General features: G+C 36.1%; 2 protein-coding genes across 2 annotated transcripts; both read right to left on the bottom strand.

Moving 5' to 3' along the window:
- Nucleotides 1-3,210: 3,210 nt before the first annotated feature.
- On the bottom strand, nucleotides 3,211-5,341 carry LOC136806238 (high mobility group protein B2-like). The gene is made up of 2 exons (XM_067062796.1): nucleotides 4,917-5,341; nucleotides 3,211-3,870 (listed from the first exon to the last, which is right to left on the bottom strand). Exons 1-2 carry the CDS (start codon nucleotides 5,228-5,230, stop codon nucleotides 3,666-3,668), a joined length of 519 nt encoding a protein of 172 aa, XP_066918897.1. The 5' UTR covers nucleotides 5,231-5,341; the 3' UTR covers nucleotides 3,211-3,665.
- Nucleotides 5,342-7,181: 1,840 nt separating this feature from the next.
- LOC136806239 (WD40 repeat-containing protein SMU1-like) lies at nucleotides 7,182-19,716 on the bottom strand. The gene is made up of 13 exons (XM_067062797.1): nucleotides 19,607-19,716; nucleotides 15,614-15,680; nucleotides 12,263-12,406; nucleotides 10,718-10,870; nucleotides 10,560-10,611; nucleotides 10,245-10,432; nucleotides 9,971-10,111; nucleotides 9,721-9,816; nucleotides 9,431-9,558; nucleotides 8,942-9,068; nucleotides 8,369-8,536; nucleotides 7,958-8,110; nucleotides 7,182-7,582 (listed from the first exon to the last, which is right to left on the bottom strand). Exons 1-13 carry the CDS (start codon nucleotides 19,633-19,635, stop codon nucleotides 7,484-7,486), a joined length of 1,545 nt encoding a protein of 514 aa, XP_066918898.1. The 5' UTR covers nucleotides 19,636-19,716; the 3' UTR covers nucleotides 7,182-7,483.
- Nucleotides 19,717-20,023: the final 307 nt, after the last annotated feature.

Below are 20,023 nucleotides of genomic sequence, written 5' to 3' on the forward strand. Positions count from 1 at the left end.
GACAATTTTCTGACTCGTACGACTTTAGGATTTCTGTCTGGTGAGTTGTATTGGTTGGTTAGTCGGTCAGCTCTGAGAAACAAAATCTGGACTGCAACAGACCAATCTGGACCAGCTATACATCTTGCATCATATCATACATAAATACATCATACGAACGATGATAATGTACCGTGAGATAGACCTTTTTTCAAAGAGGCAACCCTGTTGAATAATTATGTAGTCCAGCCATACAAACAATGATACAGCAAAGCATAATTACTGTTTCATCAGGTTTCATGCATATTGTAATAATACACCGTTTAGGAGTGTCGACTGCGCACACGTCAATCCAATTTTCCATTGTTTTGATTTTACCAATCACGGAAAATTCACTCTCCTCCGTAAAAAAACGGTAGGTAAACATCTGGTTCTCATAAGGAAACATAGCAGAAAAACGGTAGGTAAAGAACTCCTTTTAATCATAACTTCTTTTCCTCTTGATGAATTTTTGTGAAATTTTCAGGAGAGACTTATAAAATTATCATTGATATCATGTTCAAATATCTAAATTTTTCTCTTTAAAGGAGAGACAAAAATTCACAATGTTTACATTCCTCTAACCTTTCACAGTACTAAAGTGCGCATTTTTACCTACCATTTTTACCGGGCCTCTGCAATGGAGTACCGTGAAATGGCAAGACTCCTAAACGGTGTATTATGCATGGGTGTATCATTGTTTTTCTTCTAAACTACATAATTATTCAACAGGGTGGCCTCTTTGAAAAAGGGTCTATTGCATCAGTGGAGGCTAACATGCATAGCCCTCAAATGAATGACACCTGGCGCTGGCTGGTCATTAAAATACAACTACGCAGCTCCACTTGCATCTTTACTCTACCATTTTTGTTTTGATTTAACTTTGTATTTTAATGACCAGCCAGGTCTTTCATTGGAGGGCTATGCATGTTAGCCTCCTTTACGTCGGTCACTGATGTAAGTTATACCCAATCCCACGCCCACGGTGGTATGTATTTTTACTTCCCTGCCTGATTTTTTATCCTCTGTTTGTGTAGTTCTAGTGTAGTAGTCTGGTAAACTGTAGAGATCCCACACCTGGCGTGGAATAATAATGATAGACTGATCTTGGTGCTGCCCGTCCCCACCAGCACCACCAGCCCACCACCACAACATACAACCACCCCCCATAAGGATAAGGGCCAAGATGAGAGACTAGGGAAAAAGAGTGAGAAAAAATTATGAAAAGGAAAAACCAACCACCATCTAGAATGTAGAATATCAGATTCACAGTAACTTAAAATTGAATTATACTCTCCTGTGCGTGTAGCTGTGTGAATGTGTGTGAAAGATGAGACACTATATAACCAAAAATTTCCTTGCTGTATTATTGACACTGCTAATGCCTACCATTTCCCTAGGATATTCGGACTTAATGTACACACTACCCTATGATCCAATCACAGCACAGCATTACGTCATTTTTTTTATATGCGAGTTAGGTCCTTTCTTGCCCTCGTCGTCGTGATTATCCCGGTATACTTAACCTCACTATTATTAATTTTGGAGGGAACTTATAGTAAGGGGGAATTTTGTTCGATTTCTTGGAATCGCATGACTGTTTTGTTAGAAGCACTTGTTATACATTTTTGGAAAGCTAAGGGGTAGGGGAATCGAAATTACTATGTTTCCAATTTTTTTTCGGACACTTTGGTGTGATTTTCGGACAAATATGACGGTCTCAGGCAAAAATCATAGGGTTAAAAATTAATGAAAATTTTAGCTCGAGAAAACGGAGACCTGTTGTATATTTTTGGAAAGCTCTCAAAAAATTAGGATTAGAGATATATTGCAAGTATAGGTGATTTCAGTACCTAACTCGAGATATTGAGCTCCCAAAAGCGCAAAAACTGGACAAAATAGCTGTTTCTGGCTGAAAAACACGGTTTTCAAGGGTTAATATCTCGAGTTAGGTACAGAAATCACCTATACTTGCAATATATCTCTTAATCTTAATTTTTTGAGAGCTTTCCAAAAATATACAACAGGTCTTCGTTTTCTCGAGCTAAAATTTTCATTAATTTTTAACCCTATGATTTTTGCCTGAATCCGTCATATTTGTCCGAAAATCACACCAAAGTGTCCGAAAAAAATTGGAAACATAGTAATTTCGATTCCCCTACCCCTTAGCTTTCCAAAAATGTATAACAAGTGCTTCTAACAAAACAGTCAAGCGATTCCAAAAAAATCGAACAAAATTCCCCCTACTATAAGTTCCCTCCAAAATTAATTAAGATTTTCGCCGATTTTACAAAATGTCCTCTACTATTATTTTGTTTGGCGAATAGTGAATTTTTTTAATTTTAGCGAATGACAGCGTAAATTTGTTCTATTTTGCTTTATTTTGAGCAATTTTGATGAATTTCAGGGGTTATCTAGGCAAGGAAACAAAAAAATTTAATTTTGCCTAAATTCGCCAAAATTAGTTCCCGCCAAAATAAGTTCCCTTAAGGTACCTTAGGGGAACAAAATTTTGGCAGATTCGGGTTTTTTCCACCAAATGTAAATTACTGCCTTTACTCTCCCAAATGTGTGCTACTTCAGGCTGTAAGACTGATTTTCTTCTTAAATTGTGTTTTTTTTGGACACGAATGTCCTTCATCCCGCCAAATTTTATTTTTCAAGCCATCCAGCAAATTGAATTCGTATATGTAATCACATGATAACGAGTGCAATTCGAATATAATTGCACGAGTGATTTTTTTTTTATTAATTTTCCGAGTCTGAAAGGACGAGGAAAATTCAAAACAAAAAAATCACGAGTGCAATTTTCGAATTGTACGAGTTATTATGTGATTACGAGCTAATCGCACAATGGCTTTCACTACTTTTTCCCAGTTAGGAAAGTAAATTACAGAAATTACACTGAGAGTTTTATATTTTTCTCTTCTCTCTGTGTCTTTCTTTTATTGTCGTTTATTGATTTTCGTTCTCAAAAAATGAATTTCGAATGCAATTAAAACGTTCGATGCAAAAAAAAAATGTAAGAAAAAACATTCAAATCATTTTTGGCGTGCCAAATAAGAAAAAATAACCTATCGTGCGATTATAGCCAAAATTTCTTCCCTTAATGTATGCCAAATTTTTCGAGAAATAGATTTAGTCAGCAACGACATTATAAATCAAAAAAAAAATCACTTCAGACTGACAAGGTAGAATTATTGTCATTTTTCAGTCATACAATGTATATTAAAAATTTTTAAATAATGAATGATTCATACAATTTTACTAACTTCTTGTTCTTTAAAACATTCCAGAAATAAATGAAAACAAATATACAATAAATATACAGTGAATATTTGTAATATTTTTGCGACAATATTTTGAAACCTTTCAACTTATACAAGTTGGTATTTCTTGTTTTTGGCACAAGAAAAATCACAAGGCTCATCCCTCCCCTTCAAGTAAAATATAAACAATAGTTGTTTATCCGTTTATATCAGAATGACAGGAGATTATTCCTGAATTTCGATGAACATAAAATAATTTTAACAATAGACTACCTGTGAGTTAAAAAATTATCTTTATTTACAAAATGAGTCCAGTTGGTGGCGACCTGTATCAGGCCTGGATTAATATTTTGGCACATGACAGTGGTTCAAAAATAACTAACGCCCATTATATTCTGCCATTTCTTTTTGATAACGTTCCTTATCTTTCACCGCCAATTCAGCATATGGTGCTTTATCTTTGTCATTCATTCCCCTCCATTTTGCACCGAGTGCAGATGCAATCTCTGTAATTTTGCAGCCTTCACCAAGTTCTCCTTTGATCTTCTCACGGTTTTTATTCGAAAACAGGAAGTAGGCAGACCTGAAAAGAAAGCATCACTTTGTTGAACAGAGACCGACTTTAAACAGATCAGGGGGTTATCAAAAGATTGCTCTGTTCGTGTTGCAATAGGTGTTTTCCCCATGTCTCTGCACAGAAAATATGATGCAGCTGAATAGAACAATCTTTTGATGACCTCATTACACAAGCAGGCTGCACCATTAGCACGCGCACACCTCCACACACACCTAAAATGTCTGAGGAGTGCGATCAATCACACCCCATTAAGTTAGTTTCACAACTGAAATTTGTGCATTAGCACTCCTTATCGCACACCTAAATTACTAAAATTAAAATTAAGGCTTAAGGAGTGTGATTGACCACACACCTGGAATTTTCAAATGATGCAGCCTGGTAAGAGGTAAGATTTAGATAGTCAATTAAAAACATCTGGATCTGATGTGTATGGTTTAACCTTCTTTAAGACCCTGATGACGCACCAGGCTTAACGAACACCGGACACGCCAAAGTCCAGTGTAAAATGAGAACTTTTTTTACCACCGGACAATCTCTATACACCGGACTTAAGGAAGTCGGATGTCCGGTGTCGGAGAAGGATGTTTTTTCCACCGGACAATCAAAACACCAGACATGACCAGTCCGGTGCGTCCGGTGTTTCTTAATTTTTTGTTTCATAAATGTCTGGCGTCCAAAATTCCCTGTATGCAACACCAGACTGACACCAGACTTAATGCGTCCGGTGTACAGAAGGATACTTTTTGCCACCGGACAAATACACTGGACAGTCTGGTGCGTCGGCAGGGTCCTCCTTCTTTCCAGATGAGATGTTGGGAATGTAAACCCCATTAAGATTGGGGAGTAAAAAATAGGGAACAACTTGATGGTCTAAATTTCTGATAGGGTACAACAAAAAGGGTTATCAATAAACTTGTATGGTTTAGTCCCCCCCCCCCAAACCTTTGACATTATGGAATATGTACTGTGTCAAAGTATCAAAGATAAGGAGCTCAAAGTGCAGTTTGAGAAAGTAAATCTGATTAGAGAAACAGGAAGTCAGTTGAACTTACTGATTTCTTTTAGGAGCATTTGGATCCTTCTTTTTCTTCTTCTTTTTTGGAGCATCACTGTCACTATCACTGTCACTTGGTGGGATGTAACTTTCCATTTCTTTTTGGTATCGTTTTTTATCTTTTTCTGCTTGTTTTACATAAGGTTCTCTATCGTCTTCATCCATAGTTTTCCATTGCTCTGATGCTTCCTTTGAGACTGTTGCGATATCATAAGGTTCTCCATTTGCCTTTCTTTCCTCACGGATTGTCTCTGTGAAGTATGTATATGCACTCTTGGCTCCTTTTGGCTTGTTAGGATCTTTTTTGCCCATTTCTGATGAAGATATGTGAAGAAAAGTAGTAGTTAAAGTTGAAAGTAAAACAATCAGCGACGTCAACCTTGCTTCAGTGAATCTTCTGAGCTTAGCTTGCCTATGAAAGGCCTACGCTACGTTTTGGCGCTAGAGTTCGACCTGCTAACTATAAGCCAATCAAAGGAAGAGTAAACCACGTGGTATTTTGGTGATAGCCTCGATACTATTCGACTATTGACTTGGTTACTCAGACAGTCAATATGATTTTCAAGCGATTACATTTGAATGGGCGAGAGTTTGGCTCATACGTAGCTGCCGATGGGGGGTTGTTTTTGTCGTTCGTTCGTTTGATTGAAGGGGTGGTTTCTATCGAAGGGTTAGCGAAAACAGGTATATCTTGATTACGATAATAGAAACCCTGTTTTGATCGCGCGGCCGCGCAAATTATAAGCTGCTAAAAGTAACGCCCGCATACCACCCCCTAAAAATTGATAGGCTTTGTGCCACCGCCTAACTACACCCTTCTTCTCCATATTTATTTGACATCAGTTTCGTTTTCTTTGGTGGTATTTCTGCATTTGCTATGAACTGTGGCTTCGGACGGCTGACAACCACGTATTATTTGTCATTTGTCTATTTTTTAATTTCATGTTTATAGCGATAGAGAATAAATACACTGGGGCATGGGCCAGAATACCCTAGGGCATGGTCTGGTTTTGCAACGCGAAAGAATACGTTATTCCAAGGATACTGTAATCCAAAGAAAACGTCTATTTTATATTATTATATACCTGTAGGCAAAAACATCCATTGAATGATTCTGATATACCACGGCTATTATACCACGGTAGAATTTTTTTTTCGAATTTTGATTTTTTTGTCGCTATTGTTGCATCAAAGAAATTCATTAAAATAAATCTATTGTCAATTTCATGAATGACAACATTCGGCTTCGCCTCGTTGAATATTACATCACCTCGGGTTAATAAATCTCAATAACCAACTTTTACCTATTGAATATCTGCTTAATATCCCTCCCCTTATTATCTTTTCAACAAGCGTAAAAAACCCGCCATTTCAATAGAATTCTATCCTCAGTTTTATATTGTACTATATTGAGACAGACTTCAAATCCTGTTGAATTTTACTCCAGCTTCTTTACATGGGAACTTTAAAATATTTATGGAAAATTACTAAGAAATCACTCAATAATAGCTCAAAAATCGAAAACTCGAAATTAAATCGCTTCTATAAATCATAAATGGCGTAAATTCAAAGAATTTTTATGATGAAGATCATTTGAGAATTTTTACATGCTAATGTCAATGCAATGCAATATCCATTGAGCCGTCTGCGGCCATTGAGCTTAAAAGGTTCCCCAGTTCACAAATTTTATAAGAACTGGAAGTATCTTGTGAGCCTTAGGGGCCATCCTTCTGATAGCTGAAAATATTTTCGAAAATCAATAAAAGGAGGGGCGTTTAAGACATAAACGTAACGTTTAAGAACTACCTTAAAGGAAGAAATTTTGGCGGGAAGAAAATTTGGCGGATTTGGCGGATTTAGTCAAAATCCGCCAAATTAAGTTTCCGCCAAATTTAATTTTTTTCGTCATCCGCCAAATTAAATTCCCGCCAAATTTAAGTTGCTCTATTTATCCCCCCAAATTTGTGCTATTTCAGGCTTTAAAACAGATATTTCCTTTTTAAATGGCGTTTTTTTGGACAAAAATGTCCTTCGTCCGCCAAATTAAATTCCCGCCAAATTTAAATTTTCAAGTTGACCGCCAAATTAAATTCCCTCTGAAAAAACTTTTTCGGCAATCCGCCAAATTAAATTCCCGCCAAAATTTCTTCCTTTAAGGTAAGACATGAAACATTGGTGGATTTCCAAATTTCAGTAATTATAAAGGAGTTTCATCAGGAAGTGTAGAATGTAAAACTTGGAGCCAAAATTAACAGAGCTGAAATTCAACTAAAATCATAATAACTTTGTATCACGATATCATAAAGTTTGTTAAAAATATGTACAAATTAGGTATAAAATGTATTCCTTTGCCCGTCAGTAGTATTTGACGTGTACAGTCATAAATACTGAAAGCGACAATTTCAAATGTTCAGTTTAAATACTCGAGATATTCCATTTCAAACATTAATTCCGTAGCTGTTGGCTTCCAAAGACATTTTCATATGACATTGTGTTTAGTTCCATCATTCCGTCCCGTCGATAAAGTTCGCTTTGATATTGGTCCTCATTCTTTGATATTCTTGTTTACGCCTTCCATAGCTTCATGGTACCGTCTTCCGAGAATGTTGCCACTAAGTTTTGATGTGGATGGTGAACAGCTCCTAATGCTTCTTTCTCGTGCACCTGACAAATGAATACAAAAAATCGTTTGTCAACTCTACTAACCGAATTCGTTGAAGTTTTGATAATCAATACTTTTCTAACACCTTATCTAGTGGGCCACACATTAAAAATGTACTTGCACCACAGTATTACTAAAGCTCTAAAGGTTATGACACTTTCTTTTATCACAGATCCATATTGGTGTCATCAAAGATGTATTTTAAAACAGTGTTCCACTTTCACGGAGACAAATAAAATACCTTCAATTCTGCGAGTTCCTCGGATTTTTGGGAAGTAACAGGTGTATATTAATTGTTTTTGCATTATTTTGACCATTTTCACAAGTCTAGATTTGCAAAATTCGCCAAAATAAGTTATATTTATGTATTTACTTACCACCATGGTTCGTTCAAGTTTTCCGGAAGAAGTACTGAAACAATACAACACTCTGTCTTCACCAATGCAATAAACCCATTCGCCATTCGGTGAGATACTGCAGCATACAAAATCACCTCCTTCACGTTTCCCAGATGTGAAAGTACGAACCACCTGGAAAAGAAGAAAAGTAAAAGCCAGCATTTAGAAAGTCTGAATTTTTCAATTTAACATCTCAAGTGTCATAAATCTTGACTCTTTACCGAGATCCATATAATACTTGCAAACATTAAATTGATGTAAGACCCTTTTCTTGAACCAAGGACCGAAGGAAAACAACAACTTGTGCTTCGCTTAAAATGAACAAACAGTGTTCAAACTCGGAGGGACAAAGGCGGAGAAATTGAACATATTTTGTTGAATGAAGCATACCTGTCCTTGCATATTCATGACGAAGACAGTGCTTGATTTGTTGCATAAGATGAAATGATCTGGTTGTCTTGGTTGTAGATGAACAGAGTTGCAACGCACACCTCCTGCACTACCACCTATGCCTCCTTGAAACGTGTGCAAACATTCACTTGACTTGATGTTCCAAATCTGATGATGAACAACAAAGTAAACAAAGGGTTAGGTAAACGAGACAACAACACTATTGCAATCATACCATAGCTCATGAAATCTCTCTTGGTCTTCCTTCATCTTGGTTGCGCTATGATAAAAGAAGTGATACAAAATGTGAGTATCATTTTCTTTTTACAGAAGTAATTACCGTAACTTCTCTGGTACATTATCAATTCCTTATACCAACTCTTTGTGAGGCGAATGAACGCGCTTGACTGAGATTATACTTTTAAATTTAAAGGGGTCAAAACATTTCAAAACGAAAACGGTGGATTTTGCCCTGGTCAAATCAACAAGCTTTGCCTTTTATTTTTAAATTCTTTTCACTAAGACATATACCAGAGAAGTCACGGTCATAAAATTGTCTAAATCATATCTCACCTTGATGGTGCCGTCACTAGAACAACTGATTATCTGATGATTATCTGAACTGAAAGTTGCATGGTTTACAAAAGACGTGTGCCCACGGAACTCTTTTAACGTTTTCCCTGACTTTAAACCATGTATCCTGAAAAGATAAAAAACAAAAATTTCGAGAAACAATAAGTTTTAAATTAATTTTTAGAAATTTTCCAATCGTGAGATTAAATAATGATCAAATAATTCAAATTGTTGTGAAAACACTTTTTTCAAAATGCATTTATTTTTCCTTTTCTTCTTTTCTTTATTAGCATCATATTCTAAATTCTCCACCAAAGACATTCTTATTTTTTCACTCTTTAATGAACTCTTTTAGACCAAACCTGAATGCATAAAAACTATTCAAATCCCCTGTACCAAGAGTAATGGTATTTTGTTTTCACTTATTAGTAGACCATATATCTTCCAAAAAGTTATTATCCCAATTCAATGATAAGATGATAATCATACTTTATGAGATAGTCGTAAGAGGTGCTTAATATTTGACTTGAATCTTTGGAGAAGACTGCATATGTGACTCCTTTTGAATGGGCATTCTCAAGTCGGCGAAGACATTGTCCAGTTTGAATCTTCCAAACCTAAAAAAATCAATCCTTTACTCATTAGCAAGAGATTTATACATAGCATGTTTGAGACTTTAAAGGAACGACCAACAATCTTTAATCGAATACATTTGAAAAAACATGAAAAGATTAATTTCAGTATTTAGTAAGTTTTTTTTAGAAAACGAAGCAATGTACCTTAATTTTACCATCCTGACTACCTGAGACTAACATTTCACTATCTCGACTGAATGATAAAGTCAAAATAGCATCATCCATCATCATGAAATTGTCCTGCAAAATTAATACCAGAAATAATTTTTATAATTTCCAAAAAAACAACGAAATATTTACGTGATACTTACGTGATAAGTGTTATCAAAAGTACGAAACTATTATAGTTTGAATGGGAATATTGAAAAATTGATAAAGTCAGATGGCTAATTACCTCAGCTTGATATTTCAGATCTTTTCTTATTTTTCCAGTTTGGTAATTCCATACTTCGATGAAGCCATCAGCACTACCAGTGACCAAATATTGACCATCAGGTGAGAACACACACGCTGTTGGGTGTGACTTTGTACCGAACTGAAGGGAAAAGTAATTGATGTTCGAATTTGGAAAGTGTCAGTCAATTTGGTTCATTCTTTGAGAATCTTTTGGGTGCTTATGGAGAAAATAATTGGCTTAAGAAAAAAGTGAAAAACTAGCTGTAATATACCTTGACAGTTTTGCTAAGATATGTTGGGCATTTTTCTTCCTCAGCACCTTTCATGGCAGCTTTTCCACGGAATAAGTCGATTGATGTACCAGGCGGTAATAGACCTTGGTACTGCTGCCACTTTAAGGCTTGTCCAAGCAATGCCATTAATCGAGATGGTGGCACCACATTCACTTCACCAGCCAATGCTAGAAATGAAAGGTTCCCTTATTAATATGTCATCAAAAGACAGGCTGACATCCAAAACAAAAACACCATCTGGATCCACTTTCAAAAAAGAAGTATTCAAAGTATTTGAGAGTGGTGGCAACCTACCTTGAGCGATGGCATTTCTCCTTTTTTCTTTGCTACTACCTTCAGGGTAAGCCTGAAAAAAGAGAAAAAAAAATATAGTTATCGTTAAAAAAAAACTACATCATTACAATTAAAGAATTCTTCTATGGGAAATAGATTATAGAAAGTTATAGAAATACCTCTCTTGGATCAAAATATGAACGGGCCAGTAGATTTTCAAGCCTCAAATAACGATCTGCTGAATGCTTCTTCAGCATTAGCATAGGATCTGTTTGACGTAATAGTGACCGGGCTGCGCCAAGTTCTCTGAGTTCTATTAGTTCCACAACAATCTAGAAGAGAAAAGTTAAATTTAGTTAAGAGTTTGTAAGAGGTTGAAATATCCGTTTAAGTTCATACCCCCCTATTTCAGTATGCAAGCTTCCAAAAAATTCCTTCCAAACTAATTCCTACAGGAAAGTGGTGTTTTTTGCAACTAAAAAAAACATTTCAGAATCATTAAACAACATGAATTTAAAGTTTTACATAGCAATATTTGAGCCATTTTCTGTAAGAACCAGGCAGTTTTGGACAATTTTGATAGTAGAAAAATTTAAATTCCTTCATTTTTGGATATTTGGTAGACAATAGTGAAAAACTCAGAAGATGGCCAGAAATGCTATATTCAAATGTCTGCAACACGTAATGAGACATGTGCAACAGGACAAAGCTCAAATTGATGCCCTTTGAGCTCCTCATCAAATCAACAGGACTGTGGACTAGAGACTTTTGCCAAAAAGTCCTCCCAATGAGATTTAGAGAGGGACAGTGTGATTATTTTGGCAAAAAAGAATGACACTTCATATTGATGTATTTATTTACTGAGATGATGATGGTGAGGTAAAGAAGAAATCTTATTTTACGGCTGCGTTCAGGAGTGACCAAGACTATCAGGATACTCTATCATTTGCAGGCCATGTGATCTTGCAAATTGCAAAAGATTTCCTTAGCATCAATGGAGTTGTACTGGTTTTAGAAACTTTAAAGCTGTTTTTCTCAAAACTTTGTTTTTCCCTTGTTTAGACGATAACCATGAATCTCATTGTAACTTTTTCAGTTAATGATCATGAACTGAGCCTTGCCTAGGTTGATAAAAGGGGTTTTTGCGTCAAAAATGAAAAATATCACTTTTTGAATGATTTTTTTGAAGCCTCTGTACGAAATTCACTGAAAAATGACGAAAATCATGGAATCTTGGATATATTCAACTCAAATGAATTGTTTGGAATAAATACTAGGTTTTTTTGGAAATATTGATAAAATATTTGTAAAAAATTTATTTCCAAGCTGTAAAACCGGTTTTCCAGCTTGAAAACAGGCCTAAAACACGTACTTTTTTATCGGACTTAAGAAAATTTTTGATCGTTTTTTTCTCTTTCATGCTTATAGATCCCATGGGTTTTTTTTCACTTTCTGAAAATACATAGTCTAGGCTATCAGATCCAATTTTTGGTTTTGCCCGAAATTAGTCACAACTTTGAGCCGGATTTGCTACTTTTTGAGTTTTTCACTATTGTCTACCAAATATCCAAAAATGGAGGAATTTAAATTTTTCTACTATCACCACCTGCCTGGTTCTTACAGAAAATGGCTCTTAAGTTGATATAGCGATTTGTTGAAATAATTCTAATACATTCTACCTCTGAATGAATTGAACAGTAAAAGGATTGAAAAAAAAGTCTCACCTGCTCATATAGATCAATCAATGTCTTATCAGGCAGCTTCAAAGATTGAATAGCTTGGAGGACAATGTCCCAATGCCCATTATTGATATCAGCTACAAAACTTTCAACACTATCAACCGTATTCAGAGTAATTGTTGTCTCCTCCTGTGAGTAAAAGAACAAATATTCTCAAAACAACTTGACTGAAGCAGACTAAAGCAGACTAAAGCAGACTGAATGCTGATTGATTGTTTCTCAAGTTGCAGAAAAAAGGATTATAATGCCAGTACATGGAAAGTATATATGCCGGACCATTTTTCATGCCTAGTGGGGTTGTTTAGCAAAATTTACAGGAAAAAAATAAGATCTAGCTGAAACTTTCTCCAGACCTTCTCTATAGGATGGTTATGCCTCAGGAATAAATCCTCTAAAATCCCACTGGTGGAACATCCCTTTTTTGGGACATTTCTTTTTTCCCCAGGCAAAACCCTAAGGGCGAAATTTTTTGAAAATTTAAGACTCATTTTCAGAAATTATCAAGTATACCATTCGAAAGCTCTCGAAAAACTATATAGAAGACTTTTAAACGGGTATAGCCGATTTCATTACCTAGCTCAAGATAATTCACGCAGAAGATGTTATTTATGGTTAATTTTAGACCAAAATGTGGCGAAAAGTGGAACTTGCGCATGAAATATCTCGAGTTAGGTAAGGAAATCGGCTAAACCTATAACCGTTTAAAAGTCTTCTATATAGTTTTTCGAGAGCTTCCGAATGGTATACTTGATAATGTCTGAAAATAAGTTTGAAATTTTCAAAAAATTTCGCCCTTAGGATTTTGCCTGGGGAAAATAGAAATACCCCAAATAAGGGATGTTCCACCAGCAGGATTTTAGGGGATTTTTTTCCTGAGGTATAGGATATATAGAGAAGGTCTGGAGAAAGTTTCAGCTAGATCTTATTTTTTTCCTACAAACAGCCTGTATTTTTGTAACACGACCACACTAGCCTTTTTAGCGTCCTGATATCGGATGCTGCCCTTCAAGAATTAAGAAAAATAAGGCAATTACTTTTTTATTTTCTGGTTTACGGACATTTTGAGGAAAAGTTTTGGACAGGAGGATGGAAAAAAAACAAGCAACATGCTGAATGGACCTACCTCATGATGAAAGTTAGTTAGCAATGCGAAAAGAAAAATGAAAAAAATCAGTCAGAAAATAAAGCATTTAGCGAAAATACACAACACAATAAATTCATCATTGATTGTTGATGGGAGGAGAGAGAAGGGTTGTAGGGAAAAAAATAAATAGGAAGTTCTGGTCGCAAAAATCAGTTTTATTGACAATTGAATCATGCTTGATGGTGAGCATTGTTATCAATAATGTTTTTGTGTGAAAAACATAGAAATACAAGGAAAAAATCCAATGAAAATCTGCAAAAACGGCGATTTCCAGCAACTGGAAAAAATTTTTTCTCAAAAATCGAACTCGGCCATTTTTTGAGCATTGCTAGTACGCATCTTTCTGCAAAAAATCAGAAAAAACTAAAAATGAAAATTCGAGAAAAAGTCAAAAAAACGGTTTTCCGGCATATTTCCGGCATTTTCGGCCGGAAAATGAATTTTTCGAAAATCGGGCTCCGTCACAATTTAGGTATTGACATTTTGCATCAGTATGCAAAATTTCATGAAAAAATATAAAATACAGCTCAAGAAATTCAAGAAATACCGTTTTTCCGGCGAAAATCGGCTGTTCCGGCGATTTTTAGAAAGTTCCGGCTTCAAAAATCAATTTTATTGAAAATTGAAACATGCTTGATGGTGGGCATTGCTATTGATAATCTTTTTGGATGAAAAAACAACCAATTATATGGAAAAGTCCAATGAAAATCCAGAAAAACGGCGATTTCCGGCATTTTCGGCCGGAAAAAAATTTTTCTCAAAAATCGGACTAGACTATGTTTTGGGCATTGTTAATACGCATCTTTGAGCAAAAAATCAGAAAAAACTAATGATGAAATCTCGAGAAAATGCCGAAAAACCAGTTTTTCCGGCATATTTCCGCCATTTTCGGCCGGAAAATTTTTTTTCTTCAAAAATCGGGCTCTGTCACATTTTGGGCATTGCCATTTTGCATCATTGTGCAAAAAATTTGAAAAAATCCCGAGAAAAGCTGACAACAGACGAACGAACGAACGAACAGACGAACGAACGAACGAACGAACGGACAAGGGTTAATTTAAAGGACTACCTTAGGTAGGTCCAATAAAAATAAAATTAACGTTTTAATTTTTTTTTAATTTTCTTTTTAAGAATCTGAAATCGGAGGAAATAATAAAGTAAAATTTTGTGAAATTTCCTGAGGTATGGATTTTTTAGATTTAAAGGCAAAAGAATAAAATGCAAGATGTTGTTTATAGATAGAGTCTATGGATAAAAAACACTAAAAATAAACTGAAACATAAAAATGTATATACACATAAAGATTGATATGTGTATATGTAAGACTGACATAGGTTCCCATCTAGGGTTCATAGTTAGGGTTCCCACTTTAGGGTAGAAAGAGTTATTATAATTTAGTTTGTTTTTTGTGGATAGGGAAATTCCATGGGGAAGTTCCCTGACATTAAGGGAAGGATCAAAGTATCTTTACATTGGCAGATATTGGTAAATGATCTGTGTTAGATCATTTAACCCCTCTCTTTCTCTTATTTTCTTTTGTTTTCCTGTTTAAGTAAAGTTTTTTTATTTATTTCTTCTTTTTTGAAGGTCGGAGGAGAAAAAGTAAATAAAACTTTTTGAAATCTCTATTTTATTTTTTTTTTATTTTGCCAAAAATAACGTCGGCGGATCCGTAAACCAATAAATAAAAAAGTATTTGCCTAATTATAAAAAAAAGCCCTTTTTATGAAAAATCAGCAGAAAAAGTGCCATTTTTTAGTCATAACAGATGCTACCCTGCCTTTCTAGAATGAGACCTGTATGCACCACTCAACTCAAGAGATAAGTAGTTAAATGCACACCCTTTAATACAAAATTAGTTGCATTTTGTATAGAAAATCATACAATTTAAACATACATTTTCACATATCCATGAAACTTTTAGTACCATGGCGTACTAAAATACCAAAAAGGTGGTATACAGACTAAAATTTGAGATTTCTTTTTAGTAAATTGGTACTAAAATCAAAAAATTTCATAATTTTATGAATCTTAATTCAAAATTGTTTGTAATTTTTTCAATGCCTTTGCAACAAAATGCTGGTTTTAAAGAAAAGTTTATCCTTAGCTTTTAGAACAACTTTAATTTTTTTTTGCATTCAGAGCCATTGGAAAATATTAATTTATTTCCCTAAATCAAGTATTATTTTTACCTGTAACGTTTGAAGTGTTCTTCGCAAATTGTTCTCTTTCAAATATTGCTGAACCAACCTAATAACACTGAATATAAGAAAAAAAGGGTTTTTTAAATCTTGAAATATTTGAGAGTAAATAATTAGCCAAAAGGTCTGACATTTGATATATAACTATGATAATAAGAGTTGTCTAAAAATATTATGAATTTATGAAAAGTCTAGCCCAGTTATAACAGTAATATAACAATGTTTCTAAGAAAACAATCAACCTTTTGCTAATCACGATGTCATTTTTTACTCCAATAATTAGCTGCAAAAACACGATAACCTGATAGGGGACCATTCAAAAAGTACGTACGCTCTGAGGGGGAGGGACAGGGTAACACCAATAGCGTACAAAAGCGTATGAGGGGAAGGGGGGAGGTCAAATAGAAAGGGACGTACGCTTTGACATTTTTCAATACAACGAAATTTCAGTCAAAGTTTGGTTAGAATGATATTCTGATAATATCATCTACAAAAAACAAACAGAAGTTGAACTTGTTTTAATTTTTCTCAAAATCCCCTAATTTGCCTTTGTATAGACTTTTTAATATGACCTCAAATTTTTTTTCGAGGGGGGGGGGGTCATTTCAAAAGCGTACATACACGTAGGGGGGGGGGGGTGGTAATGCCAAAGCGTATGAGAGCGTACATGGGGGAGGGGGTGGTCAATTTTCACCAATTTTCAGCGTACTACTTATTGAATGGTTCCTAGTGTCAAGCTCAAAGGACATAGAAAATTTGACATTTTCGGACCTTATAACCTAATGTTTGTACATGTACATTTAGGCTTGGCATGTGGACAAAAATCTCACAAAGGGTCTCAATAATGTCACAAAAAGTTTTCTTAGTTTAATCTTGATTTTTGGCCTGGACATATCCGTCACCTCACAAACCTAGTAGTCACCTCACAAACCCTCTGGCTGAACTTCACGCTGGTAAAAATGATTGGTATAAGGCCATAAAAGAGGTTAACCCAAAATAATGCCACAAATAGCTTGGCCAAAGAATTAAAATCAAAATTATGTGAACGTGAAAACATTTTTTTTTTTGTTATTCTCTAGAGACTTTTTTCCAGCATGCACGATTGATGGGCATGTCAAAGTTACCAAGTGGCGATAATGGATCTCACAATTTTCAGTGGAAGAACTGATTTTTATGATATCTGTGTTTGGACGCTTGCGCGAATGCGCGCGATTGCATTCATGCGTTTCTTGTCGCAAAGCCTACCTGGTGAGAGTAGCGTATTCACATCATTTGCTTTCTATGATTCGCGGTTATGTTAATTAAATGACTTTGGTGGCCGAATTGCTGTCCCATGTTTTGTCAGATAGTCCCAAGTTAGAGCCGTTGACGGCACTTGAGCAAAACAGTCTCTTGTAGGGGAAATTTTGGGGGAAATTCAGGTGGGAAACGACCCTGCCAACACTCTGGACTTTATAAACACCAGACACGCAAAGTGTCGGATGAGGATGAGAAAAATCAAGTTCCATATAAGGTACCCCTTTTTCAAACCTCTACGTACATCTACCCTCAGTGGAACCCCCCAAGTCTCTGTCATTAGTATCCTCAGTCTACAGGGGGCAGCAAGGCAATCAAGGATACTTTAAGGGCAGAAACTTTTGCAATTTTTGCGCGAAAGTTTCTGCCAAGTACCGTGAAGCCAGGTAACTTGCATCAGTAGAGAGAAACTTGCATAGCCATCAAATGACTGACCAATGAAAGCAGCAAAATTTCAAAACAAATGAACTACAGCTCTGCTCGCAGCTCTACTCTACCATTTTAAAATCTCATATTTGCCAGACGAGTAATTTTGGCGAACGTTACTGTACCATGGCATGAACCCCCCCCCCACAGCAGGGGGGCTAAAACCAAAATCTTCCTTAAAAAGGCTGGGGGGCTGGACTTTTTTTCAATTTCAGGGGGGTACCTATGATCTCTGGGGGTATCTAACTTTTATGCAGTAAGGTCTGGGGGCTTGGGAACGATATTTTATCTTGCTTTTATCTAACTATCATTATTCTTTTTAATTGTAAAAATATACAATTTTTTTCATTTCTTGACATATACTCAAGTCACAGGGGGTACCAATCACAGGGGGTACCTACTACTAACGTCTGTTGTTTGGGGGTACCTAAAATTCAGGGGGTACCTATTTTCTTAGGGGGTACCTAAACCCCTGGTCCATGCCATGTGTACTCACCGACAGAATCGCAGGTATATAAATAAAACAGCGCGGTTAGTGTAAAACCCAGGTCACAGGTCACAGGTCAGTGATGACAGGTTTAACTCTAATCAATGTCATTGCAGAGGAAAATGTTTGGAAAACACAAAGAATTATCAAAAACATAATTCTCATGCAATTTCATCCATATAAAACCATTTCAAACATCAAAATTTAACCATGTGCTTTTATCGCTCTTTTGCAGTTTGCGCCGTGTATAACGCAAATCGTCTTGAGATCGTCTGGTTTAAAAAATTGAGTTTTGGGATCGAAATTTAGCAAAAAAAATTATTTTGCGGCCAGCCATGTTTTTTTCGGTGACGAATTTTTTGGGTTTGTCTGAAGAAATAGATTTGTTTGTGATTGATGCTGCAGAGTGCTCAATGAAATCAGAGCCAATTTAAAGTAAATAGTACATTTACCCAGGCGGTGTCAACCGAACCCTATCGAACTGATTTTCGTTATCGAACCATCGAACTTTATCGAAAAAAATCGAACGATAGCTGTTCGATTACCGAACCCAATCGAACAGCTATCGAACTTTACGAAAATTTCTTGATAAGTTCGATTTAGTTCGATGAGTTTTCTTTGATCGTTGAAGTTCGATTGATGTTCGATGAGTTCGATTTAAGTTCGATGTGGTTCGATGGTTGTGTCGGATTGATTCTACTTTTCTTTACCTTTCAGAAAATTACGAGGTTGTTTAATCTATTCTATTTCTATTTGGTTGAGTTGCAGGAGGCTTTAGAGGCCTATTCTCGCAACTATAGACGCTTACTAATGAGCGTCCCGTCAGCACCTTGAACTGACTACCCAATTCCCCTCACATGGCATGGGTTGACCCGGGCGAAGGAACGTTCACTTGCCAAGGAAACTGCCGTAAGTGGGAATCGAACCCTGGCCGCCTGCACAGAAGCCAAGGTCGACTACCACTATACTACGGCACTAATCAAAACACAGGCACCGAATGCTTCTTTCTTTAAAAAAAGTAATAAAGATTAAAATCTTTTTTTTACAAATTAAACGACCAAAGGAGCTTGTAAAAGCTCCAGCTTGTCCCATCTGATGGGATAGATATAATAGGATGGCCCGCGAGAATGGCCCGTGGGCGGCCGCCAATACGCCCTCGGAATATAAATAAAAAATTGGGTGGCAAGGTATAAATCGATTTAATCGAACAAATCGAACTTCATTGATCTTAATCAAACTGATTGAACCTCAATCGTATTCATCGCGAACTGCGCGATCAAACTATAATCGTATAATGGAACAGTCATCGAACTTTACGAAAGTTTTCCCGGTTCGATAGGTGTTCAATTGGGTTCGGTAATCGAACAGCTATCGTTCGATAGGGTTCGATTAAGTTCGATTAGTTCGATAATCGAACAGTTTGATTGACACCGCCTGGATTTACGTGTAGTAGTAAATTTATGTGAAGAAATAAGAATTTCTGTCCAACTAAATTCACTCAGGAGATTTTATATATATAAAACAAATCGCTCTAAAACTACTTTCTCAGAGAACTCACGAGCTTCTGATTGGTGTAATTCGTTGTTACTTAAAGTGGTAACGGTAGGTAACAAGAAACCCCCCCCCCCCGAGCACCTGGCTGGGTGAGTCTGAACGCACGCACAATATGTGAAAATGAGTACTGGGCACTGTGTGTGATCTCTCACAGAGGTATGGAACAACCCAATCTAGATCCAGAATTTAAATAAAAATATAAAAAGAGATGTAAAACTTACTCTGCTGACTCGACTTCTAAGCTCGCCATCTTGATTTGACCATGAGCTAGATCAGTCGGGTCTAACTAAATTATCTGAGTCTTGGAGTATAATACGACCTCCTATCTATCCCTCTCCTAATTCGGCAACGCTCTTGTATACTAAAGTCGAACACGACTGGGCTTCGCGCGCAGCAAAATATCGCAAGAAAATAAAGCTGCATCTTCGCGCTAGAGTCCACCACCCCGCATATTCATGGGTTTGTATAGGCTGCTCGCATCCACTAACGAATCCGTGCTTCTTTTATACTACCAGCGGTTTTGTAGAGGTCTGCGATTCAGACTAGGGTTTGTAATGCACACCACGGCTTCAAGGATTTCTGTATTTGCTAAAAATAGACAAATTTCAGTTTGCGCGTTTAATATCAGTTTTGTGCGG

This window comes from Clytia hemisphaerica, unplaced genomic scaffold (assembly GCF_902728285.1).
Source record: "Clytia hemisphaerica strain Z4C2 unplaced genomic scaffold, Clytia hemisphaerica genome assembly, whole genome shotgun sequence".
In the NCBI taxonomy this organism is placed as follows: Eukaryota; Metazoa; Cnidaria; class Hydrozoa; order Leptothecata; family Clytiidae; genus Clytia; species Clytia hemisphaerica.